At 46.1% G+C, this 23,282-nt stretch overlaps 1 protein-coding gene across 1 annotated transcript; it reads right to left on the bottom strand.

Annotated features, from left to right (window-relative positions):
• Positions 1-1,303: 1,303 nt before the first annotated feature.
• On the bottom strand, positions 1,304-3,571 carry LOC146757906 (uncharacterized). Its single transcript, XM_085519404.1, has 4 exons — positions 3,372-3,571; positions 3,253-3,282; positions 2,275-2,415; positions 1,304-1,808 (listed from the first exon to the last, which is right to left on the bottom strand). The coding sequence occupies exons 1-4, from the start codon at positions 3,510-3,512 to the stop codon at positions 1,710-1,712; spliced, it is 411 nt and encodes a 136-aa protein (XP_085375530.1). The 5' UTR covers positions 3,513-3,571; the 3' UTR covers positions 1,304-1,709.
• Positions 3,572-23,282: the final 19,711 nt, after the last annotated feature.

Here is a 23,282-nt window from a genome sequence, read left to right on the forward strand (position 1 = left end):
TCCATCCATCCATCCATCCATCCATCCATCCATCCATCCATCCATCTGTCCATCCTTCCATCCATTCATCTGTCCACCTGCCAGTCTATCCATCAGTCTGTCCATCTGTCTGTTCATCCATCCATCCGTATGTCTGTCTATCCACCTTTCTGTCCATCCATCCTTCCATCCATGTGTCTGGGACCACTGCACAGAGCTGCCCATGAGGAGCCAGCGCCTCTCAGGCATTTTTTGCACTTCATTCTGTATTTGACTGCTCTGTGGTGGCTGTGGTTTGGTGGCTTTGGGGAACTGTCAGCAGGTTCTGTCCTCTCAGTGCCCCCCACCCACTGCAGTGCCTGGGGCTGCTGGGGGAGCTGCCAGAGGGTGCAGCCCCGCAGTATCCGTGTTTCTGTCCCACCTGGTGCTGTGTACCCCCCCTGAGTGATGGGGATCTCCGAAACCACCCCTTGGAAAGAAAAAGCACTGACAAAGATGCTGAATTCTGGAAGATTTATTTCTGGAAAATCCATTTACTTTCATGAAGGGTTACAAATGTTTAGTAATGGTTGTGTCAATATGTGCGATGCATGGCATACATCCCTACAGCCCAGCCTGGGCAGTTACATTCCTCTTGAACATAATGTTATTAAATATTAACTAGGACATAGATTTACAAGTGTACACACTTTCCAAGTACCTCCCATAGCCATGGATACCCAAACAATTTGGAAAACAAGTATTGCCTCATTCAGTTCAATAAGTCAGCTCGCATGGGATGTGGGAAACTCCTCCAGTCAGCTGGGACAACCAAGGGAAAGCAAGTGGGATTGACAGAGAAGTGTTTGTGTTTGCATTGTTCAGGATTTGGTTACATTTGGGTGACATCATTCTGCTTAGTCAAAAATAAATCTGGCAGAGGCTCAAGTTATTATTCATCAAAGTAAGCTGGAACCTTCTGCACAAGGCTGCTTCTGGGGCCAGGAGGAAGGTGAAGCCATAGGGCTGTTTCTGCTAATGAGGGCCCCAGCGGCACCTGTCCCTGTCCCATCCCTATCCCTGTCCCTGCTCCTGACCCCATTCGCATCCGCATCCCCTTTCTTATCCCTGTCCCCATTCCCATCCCTGGCCTTATCCCTGGCCCCATTCCTGGCCCTGTTCCCATCCTTGTCCCCATCCTGCAGGGCACCTTTGCCCAGCTCTGAGCAACACCAAGCCCCACAGGTGTGCCTGGGTACTGATAATGGGAAGGGAAAGGGAACTGCATCCTCCACACACCAATACACAACAGAACCCCAAAGAACCAATGCAAGAACATCCTTGTCACAACAAATATTTTATTTCAAAGTATCCATTAAGAAAAATAAATAAATAAATAAATAAATAAATAAAAATATATAAATAACGTTTTTCATTACAGAGTGATATGATGTGAGTTAAACTAGTATGACCATATAAAAAACTTAAATCTCATTTAAAATATTTCAGTCTTTTGACTGAGCAGTGTGTTTCAGTCACTAGAGAGAACAGGGCCCTCTTAATATAATTTATATAAACATATAAAAACACACACACTTATACATATATATATATACACAGCTGTCTATAAATATAATCAATATTCCTGAGAATAAGTTAATAGTAGAATCACATTTTGGGTTGCAGTAGAGTTACACATTTCTTCCTGGGTTTGGTGTTTGGTGCAGTCCTTCCTTCTCTTTAGGTCCATGTTAGAGTCCTTCACTTTGGAGGTAATTCAAGAAGTTTGTGAATTCCTGCATGAATTTGTCCCGTGATACTTGTGCAGGTCTACATTCCTTATCAGGAACCTGAAAGAGAAACAGAGAGCACAACTTAGTCCCATGGGTATGGCTGTTGCTTACAGCTGTGTGCTCCTTGGGGCAGCTCCCTGTGCCCCAGGGCTATGGCCACGTTGGTTCCACTCAAAGCACTGGGCACAGCCACAGTGCACATCCTCAGGTGGATCTCTGCTTCCACTGCTGCCCAGATCTGATTGGTTTTCACATCATTATCTTTCTTGCAATTGAGATTACAGCAGTGAAAGCAGCAGCACGTGGAAGAGCGTAGTGTTCAAGGTTGGAAGTGGGCAGTCATAGTCATCTTATTAATTATCAGATGAGATTATAATGCCTATATTATACCCTTCTTACCAATCATGGCATGAGATATCTAGTGCTTGCAGCAGGCAGAGCTGTGCCCATTCAGGCACTGTGTCCCTGCAGAGCTGATCCTGAAGAGCACTCACTAGTGTGTGCATCACGATGCCAGGCTTACCTGGGGAGAGGTTGCATTCGGGAAGATGTGTTCACACTTGTGAACTATGCTCAGCTGAAAGATGGCTTTTCTGTTCTCCGTCCAGTTTGCTTTCAAGGACTCCATGAATGTTTTCAGGTTGTTACGCATGCAGGTTTTATCCTGAAATAGCAAGCATACAACTGTTCTCAGCAGCTGTGTGATACATCAGGACCATGTGCATGATTCTCTGTATTCCAGGAACTTAGATATACCCATCCCAAACAATAACCTGGGGGATTCAGAGCCGTGTTTCCAAGCACAACCCCTGATTTTCTATTCAGCAATTTACCGAACATCATATTTAGACAATGGTGATAAAATATGTAGTGTTGGCTTGGAAGCAAGCTATAGCCAGGCAGCCCTGCTGCCTCCTGCTGTGCTGCAGGTGCTGCCAGGGCCTTACAGCCTGCAGAGGTCCAATGGGGAAATCCCTTCCTCAAGGGAAGGGAGGAGCAATCCTCTCTCTGTTCTTGCTGTCCTATCTCTGCTGAAAACACATTGGAATTGTCCTGGTGGAATGCATGCAACAATTGCTGCTGGTGGGTGCTTGAAGCCATTCCCCCCAAAGGCAGGAGGCACTGACATTGTTTGCCTCCTGCTGTCTGCCAACAGGAGATGGGCTCCTACCTCTCACTTGTGCTGCTCATCTCCATGGAAATACCTTTTTCCATGGGGCTGTGGGAGAGCACAGCCATGGGTCTGCATGGGGTATAGCCTCAGTAGTAGTTATGAGCTAAAACTGCATTCTGGAGCTACAGAGTGACTGTGCCCCAGTGGGACCTCTGCCTGCACAGAGCCATCTCAGGGATGCTGTAGCAGCAGCTCTCTGTGAGCTCTTGCAATACCTGTACTTTTCCCTGTATTCCTGGAGCAAATCCATGTATGTAAGTTGTGAAGCAGAAAAGAAATCTGGGAGCTGAGGAAACTACTGCAAGGAGAAGAAATGTCATTTCTTACCTCAACATCCATGGGAATCGAGGACAAATCCTGGTGAAGAGAAAATGCAGTTAGCAAACTTGAAACAAACCCTGGGACAGCAGGCAGCCAAGTGCAAGGCACTGAGAGGAACTTACTGCTACGGTCATTCTGTTGTTCTTCATGTCACTCTTAACTTCTTCAATGATGGAGTACACTGTGGAGCACTGGAGGGGTGTGCTGGTGGGCGCAGGGCTGCAGAGCACCCCGAGGGCAAGCAGAACAGTGAGCTGGGCCAGCATCGTGGAGCTGTGCTTCGGTGTGAGCTGTGTGTGCTCTGCCCCGGGTTCCTCTTATATACACACTGCTGGAAGGAGGAAATGATTAATATCTCACCACAAACATGCTCATGCTGAAGGGGAGGCGGGGAAAATTTACCTGAAGAATGGAATCTACTGTTTTTTTCAAATGATTAAGAGTCTACATATCTTCTACACCAAGGGCAAGCTTGTAGATGCTGTACCCAAACCCCTCTGCACCCCATGCTTCCAACCCCTTAATGCAGATAAGGTGTAAGTGGAGCAAGTGGTGCAAGTAAGTGCAAGAGTGTGTGAAGTTAGGAGAGGATCTGTTTGTGAATCATAGATAGACATGCACAGATACAGACAGTAGAGAATTACATCTTGTTCTATATTAATCCCTCAGCACTTCTAAAAGTTTGTAAGAAGAAAGAAACTGGACAGACTCCCCCCAAAACCTGGGATGGTGGTCCTCAACATTGTAAGGTTTACAGTCTTGAGCATTTCTCTTAAAGCTGATGCAATTATTCTGTGCAGTTTCTACACAGGATTATGTGAGTGAAGTCTGAATGAATGAATGAACGAATGAATGAAGTCTGGAATACATTTGCAACATGTCAGGTTTAGGAGCACACGTGCAGCTCAGCTCAGGCCGGGCTGCCCACAGCCAGCAGCGCTGAGCTCTGGCACAGCATCGTGGCTCTCTGGGTGGAATAGCAGCAGGGAAAGTATATAGAAGGAAAGATAGTTACCTGAGCCTCCTGCTCCAGCCCCTCCTGCCATGTGCTGTCCCATCCAGAACTACAGTCAGTGCTGAGTGCCCCTCCAGCCAGTCAGGCAGCCGTCCCCAAACTGCAGGAGAGCAGCAGACAAATCTCTTTTAATGTGGGCAGAGCTGCTGGTGCACTGGACAAGCTAATTAATAACAGCAGTGGGGGAATTTGATAAGCAGTGATTCAGAAGCCTGCTGGACTGTGAGCACAAAATTACTTTCATGGAGCAGCTGTCCCTAGGTGGGCTCCACAGCAGGGTCTGATGTGGACACAGCACTCCTGGCAAGGAGCTGCTCCTCCCCTGGGCTACCCACGGCTCTGGACACCAAGCAGCTGTGTGCTGTGTTTTATTTCCATGTTTTATTTAAAGTGCCATCCACAACTTTCTTTTCTGAGGATGTGCTTTGTTCTTTTGTCTGGTACTGCTAACTTAAATCATGACAAGCTGTAGGGCTGGAGCAGCCCTGCAGCAGGAGCTCAGCACATCTTTCCAAGCCAGTGGGGAATTACTGTAAGTCTGCTCTTCTGAGAAGTTAAATAGGTATCAAGCAATTCACTTTTGTTTATTTCCTCACTGTTTGCTTACTAGAGATGGATGTAGTGCTGGGCAAACTTTCAATAAATATTTGCCCACTAACCCAACTCCAGAGAGCAAACAGCTTTCTCCAGACATTATACTCCATTGTTATCTGCTTCACTCCTGCTTGTTTCAGCTCTACTCATCCAGAACCACAGTGCAAAGCTCCCTCAGCCTGCCAGCAGGAGCCTGGGCACCCTGTAGGCTGGGGAACCAAGTGCTCCCCCTCGGGTCAGCTGATGTGCTGAATCCACACATAAGTTTTGCTCTTTTTTTCTCTCATTCCTAGGATGTGTTTTATGAATTTCATTACTTCCTGAAATGTCAGCCCCCTTGGAGCAACCTGCATCTGCCTGCTGTAACCTGGGGATGAGCTCTTTGTAGGCAACTATATGACTTTGCTTAAAATGTGAAGTTAGAGGGAAAAGTAGAAAGCACATCTCTCAGGTTAACGTATTATCAATTCAGAGCATCAGTGCGCTTTCTTCCATCTACCTCACCACTCCCCCATATCTATAGGGTTCCACCTAAGGGGTAGTTTCCAGCTGTGAGCAACTGTTTCCTTGTCATTTTATTGATTCTTTAGCCTGGCTCAATAATTCCTTCCATATTTTCTCTCTGAACAGTGACACCTCCTCAGTAATTCCCAAGATTTTTGGTGCAGCTGTCACAGTCATGCGTATTTTGGGAGGAGATTTTTGGTGTTTTGGGCATTCATTCAGGCTGGAGGCTGAGCTTACAGAGGGACTTTGCAGAGCTCAAAGAGTGCTCCAGGAGGAAAACTCATGGGGATAACAAATCTACTAATAAAATACCCAACATGCAGCAAGTAATGCAGAGCAGCAGCACGAGGCAGTTACTCACACTGTCCTGCAGTTGAGATGCTGGCCAGAAAAAACATCATCCAGTGCTGCACTCTGGGGGGACCCTCTGAGATAAACGTTGGGACTGCGAGTTTGATGAATATTCTGTTGGATTCCGTCTGGATTGTTAGAGTAAGTGCGTAGCTGGGCTGATACGGGTGGAAAAACAGCGTCTGGCGCCAACATCATGGCTGTGAAGGAAGTGCTTCATCAGGGAAGGGCTTCATCAGGAAAGGGTTTCATTAGGGAAGGGCTTCATGCCACGGAGGCGTTTCCAAGGATGTGCAGGACAGAAGAAGTCACTGTCACGGCAGACAGCTGTGTCTGCATCCCCAGGGGACGGTGCCTATTTATAGCATGAAAGATTTTTAAAAAATCCACAAAAAACAGAACAAAAACCCCACAATAAAAGTCCCACCAACAAATGCAAGAGGCACACCCGCACCAAACCCTGTGGGCCGGTGCTGCTGGTGTTTGTGACCCTTTGCTGCTGCCTGACCACTCTGTATTGGTTTGTTCTGATTGCTTTGCTCTGTAAGCACTGCACATGGAGCCTTGCCCTTCCATGGCACCTCGCTGATTTCAGCAGCCTGAGATTCCCAGTTTTTCTCACTTTTCATAAGATCACATCAAACCCAACGCTGAGAAGGAGCAGCCAGGCTTATGATACAAATAATCCATGATATCCTTTTTTGAATTACGCCTGAGGATGGGACACCTTCCTGTGAAAACCTATGCAATGGATTCTCTCCATTTGTAAGAAGCCATCCTTTAGGACAACATGAGATGCCACAGGCTGCCATTGACTTGAAGCGCTCATCCCCAGGCAATGCAGTCATGTCAGCACTGCCATGAGCTCCATTGATCCTCTCCTTCATCTGCAAGGGGACTGGGCAGAGCGGAGTGTCATCACGTCCTAAAGACCCTTTGATGGCAACCTTATCTACACATTTTTTTAATCTTTTTATTGTTTTGTGGTTTTTTTTTTCCACAAGACACAGTTGAAGGGGTGCACTTTGTTGACCAGGTTTCCTACCTACATCCTGGTTGACAGAATCTTTTCAAACTCCTGCATCAGATGAGTAAGAACAACTGTGCGTTGGTGTGAAAGGAAGAGCCTCAGAAAAATAACCCAGATACAGAGGTTATGGTGCCAGTGTACAGATGGTCCTCTACAAATGCCCCTTGTAGGTTGGCCCACAAGATGCGTGGTATTGGCAGTTAAAGCCATGCTTTGTGAAACACTGACCATTCTGCTGGTAGGCAAACTTCACCAGTGCATGAAAACACAGATTCCTTACAAAATAGCATACAAGTATGCAGGTCTGCTCTACAAAAACTGAAGAATCAACGTGTTGGAAACTGTGAACCTGTGCCAAATCCCTGGTATTGCTGTGTAGCAGAAGGTGGTGTAGAGGAGGATTTGCATGTGGTCAATGGTGGCCAAACTGAACTTCATGTTATCAAGATAAAGCTAATTTCTCTGAAATTAGCAAATTAAACTAATCTTACGCTAACGGTAAATGCCGAACAATCCCCTAATGATTCAGTACATAACCCAAGGCCCAGCTAAGCCTTCCCCCAGCTGTCATCACTGTCCATGACAAGCCACCATGTAGGAAGGTGTTTGCTTTCCTCCACAGCGATGGGTTACTGGAAACATGAAGGCAATATGCATATGAATCAATGGGCCGCTGTCAGACCACATGTATGCGGCACAGATCTTCTGAGAGATTGAGTTCCTCACACTCAGCTGCTCATGAAGCTGAGCTGAAGGTGTAGATTTGTGGAGTGCTTACTTTCTGAAGTGAGCTTCTCCAAGAGGGATGGTATCCCCTGTGCTCAGTAACACCAGTTGGATTACTCTTTTTCCAATGGTTTATTTCCAAATGTGCGTGTGTTTACCAATGTGAATTTCCTCCTGGAGCTGTCAAAACTGGCTACCGGGTGATCTCAATTAAATAATCCTGTTAAATACATTTAATCAGCCGAATTCCCATGTGAATAAGAGAGAAACAGAAATATATGTGTCAGAAAACTGATTTATATTATGTAGATCTCATTTCCAGCCTTCTATGGAAGGTTTACCGGTGTGTCGTCATAAAACCACAGGGACAGATAGCAAGTGTTTCTCAGTGCTCTCAGCATTGCCCTCATGAGATCTAATCTACAGATCTCGGCGCTGTGACGGCGTGGCCAAATTCTGGGCCCTATGGAAGGTTCTTGCTGTGCTCCTCTGGCCATCACACCTCAGCCATAGCTGCTGGTCTGATGCAATTTGATGCAATAGATCATTCACCCACAGACTGATGCAACAACGGGTTGGCAAGGGACTCCCAGTGCGTGCCCCACTGCAATCCCACTTGATCCCAGTCTCGAGTGCAGCCTGTGGTGGGCAACTGCTGCTCCTGGGGCTCTGCACCCATGCAGCCCCAGTGGCATTTTGCCGTCAGCTCAGCAGTCACTGGAGGAACTCATTCACTGTCTCTGCTTTTCATGTTGGTTACTTTTATTTTGTCAAACTTGTGGTATTTTGTTGCTCTATGGTAGCAGCTGGATGCAGAAAGTACAGCCAGGTCTTGTGCCTATGGATACTCCCATGTTGTGAGCTTGAGATGGCTATGTTGGCACTGCAGGACTGTGAGACAGTGCCCATAGTGCTGGAGAACAAAATGAACCACCATGACGGGCCCACAGGCACAACTCAATGAAGCTCCAGAGCCAGATCTGGAAGAGAAGGTTGATTTCTGAACAAACAAAAAAAAAGGAGATTTTACATAATAGGTGCAAAACAGCCCAAATTGATGAGGAGAGTCTGATGGCCATCCGGGCAGTATCAAAATTCTTAACAACTGACCTTTTTTCTTTTTTTCCCCCCTCTTTCTGAGGAAGCCTTATGCTTTGCTCAGGGTTGGCTATCTTGGACTGCAAGGCTTCTCATGTTTCAACATTTTCCAACATTCAGGCAGTTGCTTTGCATCCTTAGCAGTCCTTTTGAGCAGCTTCTTCCTATCTAAGTTTGTGGTTTTATCAAGTGAAACAAAAATCCTGAGCACAACGCCTTGCAGAGACTCATTTCTCCGGCATGGTCAGGAGCTGGGTGAGCTGTGCTACATAAGGTCACACAAAAAGGCATTTTTTGTGTTTTCAGTCTTACTAATCAACTTCTTTCCTGAGTTCTATTCTTAGAAGTCATTAACTTGTCTGACAGCATTAAGGCAATCACTCGATCAGTGTGGAAAATACATGTTGGTAAGTCTTTTAGCAACAGCAAATAACAGGCAGCATGTGAGGCTTGCAAAAAAAATATAGGGGAAAGGTTCAACTTTTGAAAGTGCGTTAGAGGAGATGGTCACATTTGATAAAGCCAGTGGGATTCTACACCAGAGGATGTTTGGGGGCTGTTGACGCATCCCAAGATGCTCAGTACCACTCGGTGCATTCCCATGCAGGGAACCCAATTCAGCACCAGCTGCAGGAAAGGGCACGGTCTTGGAGTTCGGTCCTTAAAAGGAAATGCTGTCTTTAACATTGTGTTATTTGCTTTTGTTCTTTTATTGTTATTTTCTTAAATAGTACAGAGCTACAATATGAAAGAAACATCACCTTTCAAGCTGAATCACAGATGATGTTTACTTTTTATCCACTTTTTCATGGAGCTACATAGCAAAATGAAAATAACTTTCTCACAGGCAGCTGCCTTACCTACGGGTAACCTTTAGAGTAGGACAAAGTTCTTCTGATGTGCATTTCCATGGGTTTATTCAATTTATGGGGACTTAGCCATCATTTCCAGCTTTGTGAGCTGGTCAATATACAGAGAACATTCCTTTTGCTTTAATGTTTTCTCTCTTCAGTCTGCTAGGAAATAGAAATTATATTGTTCTAATTCAAGTGGCTAATTGAAAAGCACCATGAGTTATACTGGGGAAACCATAGAATCATTCAGGTTGGAGAAGATCCCTCATACCTCCAAGCCCAACCCACCTCACTGTGCCCACTGACCATGTCCCCCAGTGCCACATCCCCACAGCTCTGGAGCACCTTCAGGAAAGTGACATCCCCACTCCCTGGGCAGCTGTGCCCACACTGACTACTATTTGGAGAATAAATTATTCCCAATTTCCAGCCTGACCCTCCCCATCATCAGCTTGGGGCCATCCCCTCTCATCATATCTCTGTTATCTGGGAGCAGAGGCTGAACCCCCTAACCCCACCCCCCCTCATTACCACTTCCTTTCAGGAGTTGTAGGGAGTGATGAAGTCCCACCTGAGCCCTCTCTTCTCCAGACAGAACCTCCCCAGTTCCCTCAGCTGCTCCCCATAGGGTGTGTGATCCAGACCCATCACTGCTCTGTTACCCGTTCTTTGGACAAACTCCAGCACCTCAGTGTCTTTCTCTTAGCCTGGGGTCCAAATCTCTTTTGTTTTGTAGCTGGTCACAACCAGAGGTGAAAGTGAAAACAGAAGACCCTGTGAGATAGCAAAGTCCACCCTCTCCTGGGGACACATTTTGCCTTCTCAGGAGGAGCGGGGCTGCTCTGGCTGCAGGCAGGATGTTTCCAGCAGGATGTTTTGCATGGCCCGCAGTGCCCTGCTGACACAGACAGTGACAGCTGGTGGATGGAGAACCCTGACCACGTGCAGCAAAGTGTCCCACATCACACCGTGATTCCCCAGTAGCTGCAAGACCCTTTCCAGGAGTTTAATCACATCCTTTGGAACCCTGACCTATCTGAATCAGCTGAGAGGAACCTCAACCCTAAAAACTGCTGTACGGCTTTTAAACAAAAGTGGGCTCATTAATCTGCCATGCATTTCAAACAACCAGGACTTTTTTTCTCTCTGACTCAGAGTGTTTGTCCCACAGAGCCATGGCAGCGGTCCTACACAGCCCACATCCATCACTGAGCACCATCCGGGCAGCACACAGGGCCATCCCCCACCTGAACGTGGGCTGATGGGAATGGCACACTGGGAAGGGCTGAAAATCAGTCAGCCTCAAGTCACTCAAGGGCAAAGAAAGGGGAGAGATTTCAGCCTCCGCTATGTGGCTGTCAGGCTGTTATTCTCTAGCTAGGGCACTGAGAAATAGATCTCAGGCATGTTCCTGCTTGTGGCTGTAAGAGCCCAGCGGATCAGTATCGATGGCCACCTCACAGTGCTGTCACATATTTCTGTAGGCAACTGAAAATAGAAACCCTCAGCGTCACCTGGGAGAAATCCTGTGCCCAGGATTTGCCTGCTCGTTGTTTCTGTTTTTCTTTCATCGAAAGCACATGTGTGTTTTTTTTCCTTTTTCCTGCTCATTGTATTCATTTATTTCACTCACCAACTTCCCCTTTTTGGTTCTACATCCATGTCTTTCAAACTCGGCTCAGTCAGACTGATACTGCGTGGCTAATTCCCTTCCTAGGAAAATCACCGCCGATGGGTGTGAATACGCAACATCCCGTGGAACAATTTAGGTAAGAGCTGAAGCCCAAGAAATAGGAGCAGGTAAGAGCATGACTTTGAGGTTCCTCACAACTCCAGTGACAAGGATTCATTTATCTTGTGTTTGTATTATTAGAGCATACTGTGTATTTCTTTCCATTAGAATTACCCAGGTTGGAAAAGACCTTGAAGATCATCAAGTCCAACCACAGCCTAACCATAGTACCCATTGTGAGATATGATTTTGATTCCAAGTGGTAATGAAAGATTTATTATTTCTCAGACTTTTTTACTTTTTTTTTTTTTTTTTTTTCTGTTACATCGATGACACAGAACTCTTCTTTCTATGTGGCCCAAGTAGACTCTGCACCAATGCTCTCATAGCCCTTGCCAAATCTTGGCTCAGCCTTAATATTCCTATCTCACCTGTCTTCAGTTTAGAACAGTTTCCTGAATCCTTGACCTTGCCATTACAAAGCTTACATGACCCTGTCCATCTTTACATTAAACCAGCATAAATAAGCAGCTGGCACATGCTCACAGCATGTGGAGGAACAACACAAAAGCCCCAGTAAACAGCTTGTTGTCTGCAACAAAAATGCTATGGGCTCTTGTTTAAAAGACGTTCCGCTTCAGTGCAACCTAAATATATTAATTCATTAATAACTATGTGAGATAGTAACGACGTCATAGAAACGGCATTTTCACTGCACTCTCAGCAGCCTTTTCTGCAGCTCTTTGACTTCTGCTTTCCCTGGCGTTGGCTCCGTCCCAGCACTGTGTGTCTGCTGAGCTCTGACAGCAGATGGCAGCTCACTCAGAAACAGAGGGGCAGAAAGGATTACTACAGGAGAAAGCAGAGCAGAAAGCTCTGCCAGGCTGCTGCTGTTGACAAGGTCATATCCCTGATCAGTGGCAAAAAGCAGCCATGGGGCCATCTCCATGCTTGCCTAGGCAGAGGAAGTGAAGTGCCTTGTTTCTCTGTGTTGTATTAGAAGCATCAAAGTAATCTGGTCCTCTTTAAAATAATATGATCAACACTTCATTGAGTCACCAGTACGTATGATCTGTGGCTTCATAGTCACAGCACAGCATCACTGCCTGCACATGCAATACTGTCACTAAGTGACCTGCCTCCAGCTCTCTGTTCCCCCTGCTGTGATTTGCTCATGGGCTGATGGAGAAGGGAAAGAGAAGCAGGGTAGTTTAACAGATGGTGTGAAACTGCCATACTCCTGTGAATCCTTCATCCCAAATCTGTTTCAAAAAATTAATTTAAGCTATCCTTTGAACTAATGTATTGTAAGGTGGAATTTTCACATATGCTAAGATATTGGCTTTGTCATTTCTTTATCCAAGAGGTGTGGCCCATTAGCCACAACCCAAATCATGATATCTTTGTGCTCCATTATTCAAACCCAAACTAATGTAATGAAAGCACAAAGGTCATTACAATGTATGCTTATATTTATTTGTACAAGGGAGTAGATGCTTTACTCCCAGTCTGAAATGTGTAACATAATTTACTTCAACTGAATTGCTTACTGACCACAGCATTAAGTGAGATCAGCTCTTGATCCCATTCACTGACAGGAGTCTCTTGGGCCTCAGCTGTAAATGTGTCCCTTAAACCAGAAGAGGTTACACTGAACATCTTATCTGCTTTATGCGATTATGGCAGAGCATAGGGTTATGAGGTACAACAACTTGATATCTTAATTGGTTCTGAGAAAAAAATAAAAAATAAAAATAGAACTACTTGTTCTCTCACTTGTTACTGTAATGTAGGAAGAGCTGAACAAAGATTTCTCAATCCGCTCTTGTATGTTTTTGCTTTTATTTTGGAGCTGGAGCCTTCTGACTGGGGCAGCAGCAGAGCAGGGGTGGCACCCACTCTCCCCTTTGCATCACCCTGCCAGAAGTAGTTCAGAGAGTTCATGATGGTGATAAATAGACGTGAACAGAAACCAGATCCATAAAGTAGGGCATTACGTCAGTTCTAGTCTAATACCTGCTGCGGGTTTTGAATTCTCAAAATGAAATATTCTATTTTTTCTAGTTTGCATCAGCAGTTCACTGACTTTTCCTGCAAATAATTGTGTACAAGCTTCTTATCCAGCTTTTATTCTTGCAACCGGGAGGTGTTTTGTCACTATAGTCATTCACACCAGCTAACAGTAATACATAAGTTAAATACAATGAAATTAATGAGAGGTATTAAAAATTCACACATGATAAATTGGTTCAGAGTCCAAGAATTACAATTTGTATGTGTTCTTGCCTGACAAAATGTCCCTGTTGTAAAAGTTTGACTGATAAAAGCCATCAACAGTTACAACATGAGGTGCTCTCTTTACCAAATAGAGACAAATGTTGAAAGGCAGCCTTTGCTGCTTAAGGTTTGTACCAGATGGAGCCCTGTGGAACAACAAGCTTTGTTGGCTCTGACCAGCTTCAGCTGGGCCTCTGCTCACACCCCGCCCACAGTCCAGGAGCCCGTTTAAGCTCAGCCCTGGAGCTCTTTCAACTCCTGCTTGTATTGCAGAAGAGTTGGTTTCCAGATCAGCTGCAGCTATGCCTCTGTCAGGCCACGAGCCCTTCCTAAACAGTGGGTTGATCCTGACTCAACCTCAGACTTCCTTTATCACCACATGGTTGCTGGTGGACCAGATGCTTGGCTGCCATCCCCAGGTCTGTCCTACTTGCTGTGCTTGGTTGCTGTGGGGCTGCACTCTGATAGTGAGACACCTGCCTTGTCAGCTGCATTGTACTTGGCTCCTGGCTCCCTGTCTTCCAGGTAGCAGGTGATTCTTTCTGTATTCCTACAGTAACTGTGCTTGCTGATAAGGTTGATGCAGGATGTTAGAAGACTAGTTTAAAGAAGAGCTCTCAACAAGTTAATAATAAAAAACATGGCAATAAAAATCAATGACATAAAACATCAGGATGCTTTAAATGCTTATGTATCATGCAGAGGAAGCAGTTGCTTCTGTTGACTTGAGGGAAGGCTTACTTCTCTCTTCATCTGGCCAAGATATCCTAAAGTCAAAGTCACACAGGGAGGGTAAGTTGACACCATACAGCATGATTATATAGCTTTTAGAAGTACTAGGCACTTTTCTCTTGGCCTTGGGATGCAGAACAGATTTGCTAAGATTTACTGTAAGGTCAGCTTATTACTGATTTGGGCTGCCAAATAATGCTGGTCTGTGTCTTGTGGCTCCTGCAAATGTAAAATCTCCTTACTCCAAGCACTCATTTCTTTCCAACTCTCAGAAGTCCACATTCCTTCCACATTCCTCTGTACGGATGACTGTTAGTACACACAGCATAGACTTAAGTGAATTCTCTTCAACAGGTAGAAAAAAGAAACAACTGAGGAATCTGGAGCAGAAGACATGGAAGGAACAAGCACGTAGCACAGCTGGGAGCCCATCGCAAATCTATGTGAGGTGATGGGGGCCGAGTGGGTCTTCTCTAATTAACAGCGGCGGTAATTACGGGTTGTGCCGGCGTGCGGAGGCCGCTGTCCGTGGTGCTGGAGGCGCCGGCTCTACTGCCGTCGGCTGAGAGCACGAGGGCAGATGTGGCACTGGGGGATGTGGTTAGTGAGCGCAGAGGGGGTGGGTCAGTGTAGGGCCAGATGAGCCTAATCTTTTCCAGCCTTACTGATTCTATTATCTGAACCCATCTCCTGATTTTCACTTTATAGAATTGTGGCTGGCAGTCTTACACAAAAGTTGTAACAAATATTTGTGAAGAAGGTAATTTTCCACTGCACTTAATGACAGTGAAGGTAAATTTTGTTATACTTGCAATGGCAAGCTGCACCTTGGAAGGAGGAGTTTGTTTTGTGACAACCTGAGCCAGCCAATTTAAACTCACGTGTGTCATTAGGTGCCAAAAGGAGGTAAAGGAAATGCTTCAGCTTAGAGAAAAGCCTAGATGAGATAGCTCATGCCTTTCTAGCTCTGAGATAAGGCAACCAGAAGACAGAAAGCCAAGGGCTTTCTTAGTTCCACAGTAATCAAAAATACTTGTTTTCAAAATGATGATTCATCAAAACCTTCTTACATTTTTGGACATACCAAATTGGATGATTGCTTTGGATTCATCATCTTCCCAGTTTACTTGGAGGTACAGATTAAAATATATGTGTGTGTATATATATCTTCTCTATTTCTATAATCAGTAGTTCTGCTTGTAATAATGTGAACTGGGTGATTACTTCACCAGTGAAAACCAGACAAAAGACCAGACCAGGTGAAAACTCCAGGCATCGATGCAACTTCATATCTAGGTAAATGAAGGAAGAGGAAGACAGTTCCTGCCCAGGTGCAGGAAGCAAGGACATATGAACTGCAATGAAAGGAGGGGGAGTTTCTGCTTACCCAATGTAGCTGGGATATGTTTTGGCATATTGTGGTTTGATGTCAGACTATAACTCACTTAGCAATGGGTAACATAAGTCCAGAAAAGCACTGAGAGTTGATGGAAGCAGTTCGAGCATCCTTCTGATCAGTGCAAAATGGAAGCTAAAACAATATCCTGGATAGTTATGATATTTGCTTAGCAGATTCTTACACTGATTTCCTCAACAAATGCTGAATTAGACAAGGGGAGAATGATCTCATAATTCTGCAATGAAACAGAAAAGAGGGCATGATTACCATCATAGGAAACAAGGAAGGCAGACAGCTGATACTAAAATGTGGGGGAGTGCTGAGTCACTGCATTCAGTGCTGCCATAGTAACAATTTACCAGCTGGTTGGGGATGAAAAGAGATTGAAAAACCTGAAATAAAAATTGGGCAAGTTGTAGCTTGAAATATAGCACACGCTTTTTAAAAAAGAATTAGTAAAACTGAACACTTTCAAAGAGTGTTTTTTGTATTTAGTGTTACTTTGAGCAACAAGATTACAGCAGAATATTGAATGAACTCAGAAGAGAACTGAAAAGAAAAAAAAAAAAAAGAAATGGATATTTCTTCTTTTAGATGAATCTTCTAATGGTGAGATGAGCTGGAGCAATTTTAGATTTCTTTAGTATTATTCAAGATGAGGTATGGCGTGCATTTCCTATGGCCCAGAGTGTGAAGGAGCAGAGCAGCAGGAACTTCAGATAACAGATAAACTGGAAAACTTAACATAGCTTAGAGAGAAATGTATGCTCAGATTCCTTGACCAGTCTTTTCTGTTGGTATTTTTTGGTCTGGATATTAGGAATACAGTTGTTAGCCCGTTGTTGTGGTCTGTATCTACTGATGGTCAGAGGTATGACCTTTGTCACAGAGCCAGCTCTGTGAAATTGTAGCTATTTGAAACATTTATTTGACTCATGAATTCTGAGTAGGATTCTGGGTGGTTTCTTACTGTGGAAAATTTCAGCATCGTGACAGGTGTCTCACACTTCATGAAATAAAGTCTCCATTGCTCTCATCCTAGGCGACAGAAAATAGTGAGTGACAGCACTTAAATTAGAAATGTGAGCAGCTTCAGAAAATGATCTCCACAGCTGGACTTTATGATGGCCATTTGGGCAACGTTTGTCTTGAGTTACAATGGAAAGCTACCAAAGGATTGAAACCCAAGTCAAGAATTAGAAAAAGGCTCATGAGAACTTCACAGAAAGACAGGAAATTTGTGGTGAAGCACAGGAAGTCAGCAGTCTTTTTTTAGTTGACACAGAGGTTGGAGGAGCTGCTGCTGGAGTTGATGAGGTCAGGGAAGCTCTTCCTTGCAGAACATAGGCGGGTGCCTTGCAGGTCCCCAGAACCAGGAGGCCCAGGTGGTTTTTGTTGTGTCAATGGCCTTCACTCCTTGGCTGGGAGGAGGAAAGGCCTCTTCAGAACTCAACGTGCAAATCTTTGCTATAAGTTTCAGTGGAGTTCAGTGGAAGCTGCTGGGCTTTAACTGGTTCCTACTGCTCCCTCAGCTTTCCTAATGAGGCATTAATTTGTAAGTCCATCTCCTGAAAGACCAAGAGATGCTATATGATTAGGACAGCTTATTTTCTCCTATCTTTCAGCTCCAGTGTTGTCATATCTAGGCTTGTAGGAGCCCAGAGGCAAGGCTCAGCAAGTAACATTGGTGCTCTGGGGTGGGAGTCCTAGCTGCTGTGGGAGGCAGATTGCTTGCAGAGAACAAGACGTGCTAACAGCCTTCAAAAGCATGGAAGAAGGTACAAAGTGGGGCAGAAAATGTTCTTCCTTATCAAGAATGAATGTTTCAGAAACAGACTAGACAAAAGCATTTAAGTAAAACAGCCATAAAATAGGCCTTGGCAAGATAATTTCTTTGCTGCTAGACGATCTAATTTACTTGATCTTTCCGGGACCCAGTGTAGCTGAAGTCACAACTTCTGTAGTCTCTGGAGGCATTTATCATAAGAACTGAAGTCTGAGGATAGAGATATGGTTATCTTAAGTCTCCAATGCGGCACTCCTCAGTTTTTTTGTAGTTTTTGTTTGTTTGTTTGTTGTTTTTTGTTTGTTTGTTTTTTGCTTTGAGATGAAGGATTTTGGAAGCCCAGTTTACCTGAGTGGTTGGATGTAGCAGTTTCCTTACAGCTTTCAGCAGTGGGCAGTAGTGACACTAACAGGTGATATCAGTTTTAGTCAGATGTTGGTCTTCTGTAAGCAGGAAATTTTAAGTCTTTTTTTTTTTTTTTAAATTGAGTGAATCAGAAGGAAACCACATTTAAAGTGTCTTTGCCCATCAAATGGAAATTCTTCATTTACATCAGCTCTGTTCTCACCTTTAAGAAAGCCAAAAGCCTTTATCTTCAAAGGAAATCATGCTCTGGACAGGACAGCTTTAATCATTGGTAAATGAGGGCTAATTCCTCAAGTGCAGGGGATGTTTGGGTTCATCTTGCTCCATGCTCACAAGGAGTTAAACAGCTGCCTGCTGCTGTTCTGCCTGCCCTGCAGATCTGTCACGCTTGTTGCTCGAGAAGAAGGACACGGTGCGTGTTCCACTCCTTGCCACTCCTGACCCATTTTCCCACTGGCTGTGCTTACCGGGGGCTGTGACATCTGAGCTCACTGCTGGCGCAGCCGTTGTAGAGCTTTGTTCTGCAAAGCTCTTTTAGTTCCACGGAGCTCAGATTAATTTTCTACAACCAGCTTCGTTCAGGGAGAAATGAAATCGTTAAGAATATAAATCTGTTGGCTCCTCCCACCGCACCCCATGTTTTTGCCAACATACACGCTCCATCTCCTTTTGTTTGTAGCCATTTGCTGTATTTCTAAGGTTTTGATGTATCTCACAGCAATGCCTGTCTGTCTCCTGGCAGTTTTGATGGAGCTGCTGGTATTTCTGCTGGTCGAGGCTTTCGGCTACTGCGCTGGTCACTATTCAGAGGCAATTTCACGGACCAAAGGCGAAAATACCCATCGTTGAGGAATAAAGTTTCTCCTTTTAGTCCCTCCCCCGGTGCTCAGCGAGGAAGGGACCTGCGCACACTGCCGAGCAGCCTCTCCCGATGTAAGAAGGAGCCGGAGGGATGGCCAGGATGGGGAGAGGAGGAGGAGGAGGGATGCTAAAAATACCGCCCTATGCCGGGCAGCGCGCGGTGTCGGTGCGGGCCGGGTGCGCAGTGTGCGCGCCGCAGTGCGCGGCGGGAGCGGCCGCGCCGCAGGGATGCTCGCCCTGCTGCTGGGCTCCGCGGGCTCCGGCTGCCTGCTGCTGGGTGAGTGCCCGCCCCGCTACACCCCACGGCCCTCCCCGAACGCCGAGGGATGTGAGAGCGGGGCTGCGGGGGTCGCGGTGGCAGCGCGGCCCGGCCCGGCCGAAGCGAGCCGGGAACGGAGCATCCCGACCGTGGGAGCGGTTCCCCGGCCTCTCAGCACGGGTATTGCTATTTAATTACTTTCCGATTAAAACGGGGAAAACGCAATCGGATGGGAGCCGGTGCTGAATGTCACGGGTGATTATGGAGGTGAAAATTTGATATTCTGCTGCATGCATGCAGCTTGAGAGCACACAATGAGATGGTGCGGCAGCTCGAGAGAGGGCTGGAGGAACGGCTGGGTGTGTTACGTAATTTCTTTCAAATCATCCTGAGGCGTTACTCGGTCGGTCCATCTCCAGCAGCGTGTAAGGGCACTTTCTGCTTATTTGCAGTGGGTATGTGAAATAGGGCAGTGCGTGGGGATGCATGTGTGCTCGTGTGTCGTGCTGGGTGGGCAGGGCTGAACTGGGGTCCCGTTGTTTTGTGGACGGGTCGTGATGGTTCAAAGTGTGTCTGGACTAAAAAAACCCATGTGGGTCTGAAATAGGCGCTTCTCCATAAGATGTGTAAGGGTTTGGCCTTGAACTAGGTCCTTTGAATCTGAAGCATCTTCACTGCAGAAAGGCATGGCTCGGTGCCTGTGCTATTTCTCCCTTCATCCAACAACAGACTTCCAAGGAGAAGTACAAAGGGGAAATGATTTTTAAAGATGACAGCTTTGCATCATTAGCTAAATATTCTGCTGGGAAGTGTCAAGAATGGAAAACATGTTGTAATTATTTATGTGCATGTGTACTTGATGTTTCTGAATCTGAAAATGATGAAAAAGTAGGGAACTGAATATCACTGCTCTGCATTTTGTCTTTGGAAACATCCTGGTGGCTCACACTGAAGTCAGTGCCTTTGACTGCTTCAGTCAGCTTCTTCTGAACTGTAACAAAACTCACACAGTGCTAGTTTTGCCCAATGGGAATTCCAGGGGTGAATCAGTGAGCAGGAGTTGGCTCAGGGACCAGGCAAGTGTTTGTTACAGTGTTTTGGGCCCAGAGCCCCAGAGGCTGCTCTGAGCTCCATTACTGGATCCAAAGGTTTGCTTATGACAACAGCAGAGATGAACCAGTGGGGAATGACTCCCCGGGGCCCCATGTGCACACTGCACAACCAACCCTGTGATAGAATCATGGAACCATTGAGGTTGGAAAAGACATCTTAGATTCCCAAGTCCAACCCCATCCCACCATGCCCGCTGACCATATTCTCCCAGTGTCCCATCTCCTTATCCTGGAGCAACTCCAGGAATGGTGACTCCCCACTTCCAGGGCATCCTGTAAGTACCACCCTGCCACATCCACACATCTCTCTCTGCATGCCCTGCTACTCCCACGTGTCCATCCATCCAGGTGTGGCTCTGGCTTATGGCCTCCCTTAATTCCTCACCCATTTTATTTTGGTATGGATGGTGACTTCAGCCTGACCTTTCTCCCTGGGAGTCCTGTGCTGCCACTGCCCCTCACAGGCCCCAGGCTGCCCAAGGGAGATGGCTCTGTGCTCAGATCCTGTTCAGTCCAGTAGCCGTGTGCTTGTGGTTGCTGCTCTTGCATGTAGTCTTGGTCTTCTGGTGGCTTTGTCCCATTGGACTCAGTTCTGTGCAGCTGAGGGAACGTGGTAGCCATGCTGATGGATTTAACAAGATCCTGGTGTTCACCACGTGCCAATGTAGCACTCTTGTCGGGCTTATATGATTTTCTTTCATCCTTACAATGGGTTTGAGTCATTGAGGATCGGTCTGCAATGCTGACCTTGGTATAATAATGCTGTAGCCAAAGATGATCAGTTCCCAATGAGCAGACAAGCCCTGGGTGCTCTGGTAGATGCAGAGTGGGTGCCAATGGGCAGAGATTTGCACCTTGGGTTTGGTTGTGGCATTACAGCGTTACAGCTGAGTCCCTCACATGAAAACTCTGGAGAGGCTGCAAGGGATTCTTACAGCCCCATTTCCAAACCCACTTCTCACAGTGTGACACAGTGACAGCCTGAAGTTCAGGCCTCAGCACAGGGAACATTCCCTGCTGTGTGCTCTGTGTGGCATGAAGCAGATGCCCAGAGCTGGGCATGGAGCACTGACTGCTACAGAAGAGGCAGTGCCTGGGCTGTGCAGTGTGATTTAGTTGCTTTTATTCTCCAGCTCTATTACTTTTCCATTTAGATGATTGTTAGATCAAAAGGAAGGAGTAAATGTGTCCGCATTTCTCTGCTTGCTTGTGGGGAAAGGCAGCGCACGGCAGTTTTCTCTGCTGCTCTGGACTAATTTAGGCATCTATTTGATTTTTGTCTCCACTCTACTATGGATGTTATCATTTTTTCCAAGTAATGAAAAGAAGACAATTGGCAAACCACATTAACTGAATACCTGTGGGTGTAGGAAAGCTGACTTGGGAGCAAAGAAATACGATGTTACAGCAGTGAGGGTGTCACTGTTGGCTTTGTGTCACTGAGCCCTGCTGAGCATCACGGGGCTCAAACCTTTCCTCATTATAGCGTTTCTGTGAGAAATTTGTGTGAAAATTCAGCATTGCAGAATCATTCAGGTAGGAGAAGACCTCTCAGATCCCCACGCCCAGCTCACCATGCCCACTGACCACATACCCCAGTACCACATCCCATGTTCTGGAGCACCCCAAAGACAGTAACTCCCCACTCCCTGGGCAGCTGTGCCAGCACCTGACTACTATTTGGAGAAGAGATTGTTCCCAGTACCCAGCCTGATATCACCATGCAGCTGCAGCACCCGGCTGATTTGCAGGGAGCTGGGTCAGGTGTTGGGGATGCCAAGGGATGCTCCATTCCCATGGCCTTCTTCTTGGCTTTGCTCTTTCTTACCAGCAAGGAAGAAGAAAGGAGAGCATCTATTAATACAGATTTTATTTATAAGTGTTCCTTCCTTTGGCAATGGATCAATACAATTAGGTTTGTCCATAGCTGCTATTTATGTGCCTGTTATTTTGGCTGCTGTGCAAAGCCAAACCCTGCAGGTCTCTGGGTTGGGGTCTGGACTATCTCTGTCTATTTCTGCAGCTTGATGCAATGGATTGAGGTGTGCCAGAGAGGATGTGGCTTTAAAATACGAATGAACATGCTCAATTTTTTTTTTATCCCTAAAATCCACAGAACCCCATATTAACAGTGGGATTCCTCAGGTTCCTTCCTGAGCTTTCCTGCAGCTTGCTGTGATCCCAGCCTGGCTCCCACAGCTCTTATTTCCCAGTGTGCTGATTCAGGATCCTGGCAAATATTTTGGCACTGAGCACTGTTTCTGTGCAGCACGGCACAGGTAAATGTTTTGCTGGGCTCACATTGATTCCCATGGCGTGCCATCAGCGCTTGTTGATGACAAGTCATTTGCTGTATCAAAGCCTCCCTTCACCGTAAACATTGTCACAGAGACTTCAAGGTGACCCATGGCTGCTGAAGAGGCAGATGGAGAGGAGAAGAGGGAAGGCTGTGGATGATTTTGCTTCTCTTTGTGCTCTGTATATGGATAAAATTATTTGACCTTTGGATTTGAGGCTGTGATGGAAAATTCAGTGGTTGGTGCTGGGACAGGGGTAAGGCTCCAAGAAGAGCTCATGTTGTGTTGCACCTTGCCAGGTTAAATGCCTCCCCTGCAAGTCAGCAAGCTTTCATCTTGGGCAGCACACAACTTTCAACAACGTGGAAAGAAGATAAATCCAACCATCTTGTCCAAGCCCTTTTTCTTTGCGCCACAGGAAGTAAGGAAAAAAAGGCATCATTTGGTGGAAATTACCTTCTTCTTGGGAAAACCCCAACAAAAAGGAGAGAGGTTTTTACATCTTGTTCTGTGTGCAATGTGTTGCAAGAATGCAGCTCACATTTCCATTTGCTCAAGCGTGTGGCTGCTGTGGTGTAGATACAATCTCAGACAGGCCACACCACTAGGAAACAGTTTCCACTTCATTAATGCAAAATAATGCTGCAGAATCTGTATCAGATGGGTTGGTCTCTGTGAGGTCAAGGGGATGCAGTGGTACCTGGTTGCATCACCCAGCTCTTCTCCCATGGGGCGAGTTGTGCCATTTGGAATGTTGCATGAGCACAGTTCCTGTCCTGCAGGGTGCTGCAGGATACTGGGTGGCTTGGAAAAAAAAGATGGGCTGGGAAGGGTCTTTGGTCTGCTGCAGTCTGTGGAGTGCTGCTCATGTAAACCCATCTCATGGAGCCAAACCTTCAGGTCTGGACATGGCAGTGCTGTGATGCATTGACCCAGCACAGGGTGCCACCTCCGCTGGAGCTTTGCAGGAGTGGGACCTCCCAGCTCCAAGTGGAGTTTCTCTGTGCACACTTTCATTTTGGAAATGTGTCCTATAAGAT

The sequence above is a fragment of the Coturnix japonica genome, chromosome 18 (assembly GCF_054131305.1).
Source record: "Coturnix japonica strain WE chromosome 18, WE-NBRP24, whole genome shotgun sequence".
NCBI classification, from domain to species: domain Eukaryota; kingdom Metazoa; phylum Chordata; class Aves; order Galliformes; family Phasianidae; genus Coturnix; species Coturnix japonica.